Source organism: Oryza glaberrima, chromosome 9 (genome assembly GCF_000147395.1).
Source record: "Oryza glaberrima chromosome 9, OglaRS2, whole genome shotgun sequence".
In the NCBI taxonomy this organism is placed as follows: Eukaryota; Viridiplantae; Streptophyta; class Magnoliopsida; order Poales; family Poaceae; genus Oryza; species Oryza glaberrima.
The window spans coordinates 13,832,481-13,837,479 of record NC_068334.1 but is presented as its reverse complement, the minus strand read 5'-3'; the positions used below and the strand labels follow the sequence as shown (position 1 = coordinate 13,837,479).

Here is a 4,999-nt window from a genome sequence, read left to right as displayed (position 1 = left end):
CGTAGCCTAACTGATTGGCGTGCCTTTTCCTTACCACACTTTCTTGACCTGATAACAATGGTGCCATTATCACCCACAACTAGTTGGCCACCTGGAATCAACTTACAAAGCCTTGTCCTTCCAACCATATCATTTCTAGGTCAATCCTTTTACACTAAGTAAAGACAAAGCATCAGTGGGGTGCTATGTGTAAGTGGGTCCATCCATTGAATGGGCTAACTTTGTGCGGCTCTAGAGGGCGGGAAGCACATGCACATGCGCACACGCACACACATCTTCACCTTAATCGGATGGGGCGTGCGGCTCTAAGCTCCCCCCTCTGCACACTCATGCACGCACATGCGCGCACACACAACCCCACCCTAATTTGATGGGGTGCGCGCATGCCTCAGCAACATGTCAGAACCTGTTCGTGTGTTAACATTTTTGCACGCACCACACACCGCATGCCACATGTATATACCCACGAGCGATACTTCATCTTATAAAACACAAATATGTAAATCTCACAATATTGGTAAGAAAATGCACCACGTGACATTGAACTCTAGTCGATGGAATCATATATATACCCATAAGCTACTCTCAACTCCATTGTCGCATGCCAAATTGCCAATTAGGAGTATCTAATAAGCTTTCACTCATGGTTTTAAATCTCCCGCTAAACTGCCGCTATTTTCCGCTATAGCTGTTTGAGAAGGGTTCTAGCTATTTGCTCTCATGTACAATTTAACCGCTATAGCTCCATTTAGCCCGCTATAGCTGCCGCTATAGCTGTTTGAGAAGCTAACCGCTAAATGCCTTAGCCTGCTATTTAAAACATTGCTTTCACTATATATCAATATATGCTACTTCCTCCGTCTCAAAATGCAGATATTTTTTAGGTTGGCACGGGTATTAAGAAAGTAGGTGAGAATGATTGGAGGAAGTGTGTGATGGGTTGAAAAGAGAAAGTAGGTGAAAAAAGTGGTTGTGATTGGTTGAGATGAGGAGGCAGATGGAAAAATAGTTTTATTTTGGGACAAGACTACACTGTGCTAGAAATAACTATATTTTGGGACGGAGGTAGTAGAAGAGAAAAGTCTCGGCGATCGATCACCCGTGCCATATCACGACATAACCTTGTATTATTCGTCGTTTCGATCCCTTCCAAAGCCTCTCTCGCTCGCCGCATCGATCGATCATAATCCAATGCCTGCCTTGTGCACGCTGGCAAACGCAATACGGTTGGTATTCGCTAGCTAGCTGCTCTCGCTCTCTGTACTATGCCGTGTACACAAGATTCTTCTTCAGGACGGTGTGGCTAGCTAGCTTTTATCAGAGCCAGCCACTCGCCAGCGTTCATATTCGATCGAGACTCCGATCCCTGCAAGCAAATCCTCGCAGAACAATGCTGCAGTACACCCAGCTTGTTCGTATACCCTGGCGTTGGCACGTTGAATTGTGCCTGATCAGTTGAGATCTCGACCGATTGGTGGTCTCGGCGCCGGAGGCGTATTCAGGTAGATTTGGGACACCATCAAACATCTGATTTGTCAGAAAACGGCATGGATCAATCCAAACAAGAATAGATTATGCATGCAGGAAACACACACAATTTGTTGATATATATCAGATGTAACTACGCGTGTGTTTTTTAGAGTCAAACTAATTGTAACTAGGGGAAGGAAAGAGGAGAGGAGAGAAAAGAAAAACGTGTTATAGATTTGTAGTCAGCTACAACATAAGCCTTAAAACGTTGTGAGCCAAGTATTTATATATGTAACTATTTTTTATGGGTAAACTATTAGATTGGCCGTAAATAACATGTCAATTAATATTTGGAAAGCTATACAGTAAAACTTGGTCTAATGTTTCCTTAAGGATAGCATATATGTTGTTGGAATATTGCAAATATGCTTAATAATTAAACTCCTAAATGGTACAATTTTTTTTTATAAAACACAATATTTCTTGAAAAAATATTTTTAAAGAATAGGTTTTAAGTGACACTATTTGCTATGATTTCTTTTATTATACGCAAGAAGCACACGTACCACTATACAACAACGTGGTTGGGTGGTGTATCTACATCCTGTATAGTATAGAACTTTCTCTTCCTGCAGTACAACCATGGAATAGATTGGACCTCCTGCATATACATACATGTACTGATGTACAGTGTGCAACTTGGAGATTTCCAATTTTCCTTTCTGATTGGATTAATTGATTAATTTACAAGCGGGTCGTCGCCGGCTTTAAATGGATATGAGCCAGCAGCTAGCTGGGCAGCACTAGCTAGCAATATATGCATGGCAGCTCTAATTAGTAGCGAATTAAGCCATCCAAGTTTAATGGAGCTAATTAACTCCCATTTATAATGCGGCGAGCTGTCGTGCCCCTGCAGCTCATAAACACCCATCGAACAGGGGATGTCTGCCTGTGCCTGATCGATCGATCGCCCTACTTCCCCTTGCACTGTTACATGGACAACCGTTCCTGTTCCTCCCTGCTTCCCCTTGTCCTTGTATGCACGCCAAACCAGATAAAATTCAGTAGCTCAGAGCCTCTTTATTAGATCCACTACCAAAATTTTTCACACTGTCACGTCGAATGTTTGGACACATGTATGAAGTATGCGTGTAAATTGTGAGACGAATCTTTTTAGCCTAATTGCTCCATGATCTGATAATGTGGTGCTACAGTAAATACTTGCTAATGACGGATTAATTAGGCTTAATAAATTCGTTTTGCGGTTTAAAAGTGGAATCTGTAATTTGTTTTGTTATTAGTCTACGCTTAATACTTCAAATGTGTATCCGTATATCCGATATGATACACTAAAACTTTTCACCCCTGAATCTAAACATAGTCAAACGAACTTATCTGACATTCAGAAGCCAAATTAATGGAAATGCTCACATATTCGAGTTTTGTCTCGCGTGTTCTCGAAAGAAATTTCATTTTGTTATTAAAAAACAATATAAATGAACCCCTATGAACAAATCCGAGAGATTAGATTGAACCTTTCCGAGAAACTAGTTTGATATATCCTAAAATTGATAAAATCATCATAGGTATCTTGTTATCGATGCCTACCACAGAAAACTTACAAAGAGAGTGGGTTGGTAGATTAACGGAAATCGGCATAGGTTTCTCGCTACCACTTAAAAAAAAATAATTAGTTGTAAATACGAGCATTCGTAACCTTCAAACTAACCAGCTGACCTCAGTTTGTGAAACTTTATGGAAATTTGATGGAGGAATAGAACAGTTAAATGATGTGTTGTAGCCGGACAAAGGGAAGAAAGAAAGGGGAGGGAAAAAATGAAAAGGTGTGAGGAGATAGAAAAGGAGAACGGGCTATTCATAGTCATAGATGTGTCTGAAATTACTGTTATAATTGTTGTCGTGCTGCCCTTTTTATGCTGCTGTCGAGAGAGAGAGAGAGAGAGCTATAGCCAAGGGACTCAAGCCAGGTCCAAGGAATGAAAGGAATGCAGCTACTTTTCCTTCCACATAAATGTCAAAATTACACTCGTGTCGACTGCTGCTCTGCTAGTGTTAACCTAGCTCAGGCCGTGTTTAGTTTCCTCTTGTTCCCAACTTTACATCACATCATACCACATTAAAAACTATTTTTAATTTTTTTTAACTCCTAATTTTCTTTAAACTTTCAACTTTTTTCAAGAACTAAACACACCCTCAATTCATTAACTCCAAGAGAAAAAAAAGAAAAAAAAATGAAAGTAGAATTTCTTCGATGTACGTACATTTTGTGGTATACAATGCCACATGTATGGAGTATATATCGTCGCCTGTACTTTGCACGCTTGCAGCTCCAGTTTCCGTACGTACAAGGACACGGTATGCGTACAGTATAAATGTATAATACAAAGTGCCAGCTCTGTATATATAATTGTACGTGCATACAATACAATACACTGATGAGTACAGCAGCGTCACATTCAGAGCTTCAGTTTCAGTTCATGAGCATGCAGAGTGTGATGTGAAGCAAAGAATACCAGCTAATCAACACGCAGCAACAAAGATGTCAAGATCGTCTGATGCAGTGCAGACAATGCAATAATCAAGCCGGCTTGTTGAAGATCAGATATGGATTGGATCAGAGATTCAGGGGAAAAAAAGTTAAAATAAGGCATTAATTAATTGATTAATTAGAGATGAGAGCAAATAATCACTTGGGGGGAATAGGGTCAATCAATCCATGGGTATACAGATTACACAAGCTAATAATTAATTAATTAATTAATTAATTAACAATCGCGAGGTCTGATCATATCCTAGGCATGCAGCATGACGATGCACCGGCCGGAGACGGCAGCTGCGGCGGCGGCGCGCCGCCGCCATTGCCGCAGCTGGTCTACTCGCTGCTCGACGAGGACGACGACGACGGCGAGGAGGAGGAGGTGTCGCCGGAGGCGCAGTCGTCGTCCCAGGCCACCTCGTACACCTGCACCCTGCGGTGGAAGCTGCGGTGGCAGCCGCAGGCGGCGCACTTGAGCGCCGCCGCGGCGACGCCCACGGCGCCTGTGCTGTTGCCGCCGCCGCCGTCCTCGGCGGCGATGAACTCGCGGCAGCCGTCGACGGCGTGGCCGCCGGTGCTGGCCGCGTGGTTGCGGCGGCACTCGCCGTACCTGACGCCGCAGCAGCTGAACCTCACCGCCGGCTCCCGCCTCCTCAGGACCACCAGCCTCTTCATCATGGCGCGACACGCCCACGCACGCACACTCTCGCTTTGCTGCTCTCTCACTTGGCACCAAGCTTTGCAGCAATGAACCCACCCTGCTGCACAGCGCTGCGTATTTATAGCGGCCGCCGTCTCTCCTTCCCTTTCTTCACCTGGGGTGTGTCTAGTTCACGCTAAAATTGAAAGTTTGATTGAAATTGGAATAATGTGAAGGAAAAGTTGAAAGTTTGTATGTGTAGGAAAGTTTTGATGTGATAAAAAAGTTAAAAGTTTGAAAAAAAAATTGGAAACTAAACCAGACCCTAATGG

The 4,999-nt window shown here is 43.1% G+C and overlaps 1 protein-coding gene across 1 annotated transcript; it reads right to left on the bottom strand.

Moving 5' to 3' along the window:
- Nucleotides 1-4,124: 4,124 nt before the first annotated feature.
- LOC127785153 (mini zinc finger protein 2) lies at nucleotides 4,125-4,761 on the bottom strand. Its single transcript, XM_052312573.1, has one exon. The coding sequence runs from the start codon at nucleotides 4,703-4,705 to the stop codon at nucleotides 4,364-4,366; it is 342 nt and encodes a 113-aa protein (XP_052168533.1). The 5' UTR covers nucleotides 4,706-4,761; the 3' UTR covers nucleotides 4,125-4,363.
- Nucleotides 4,762-4,999: the final 238 nt, after the last annotated feature.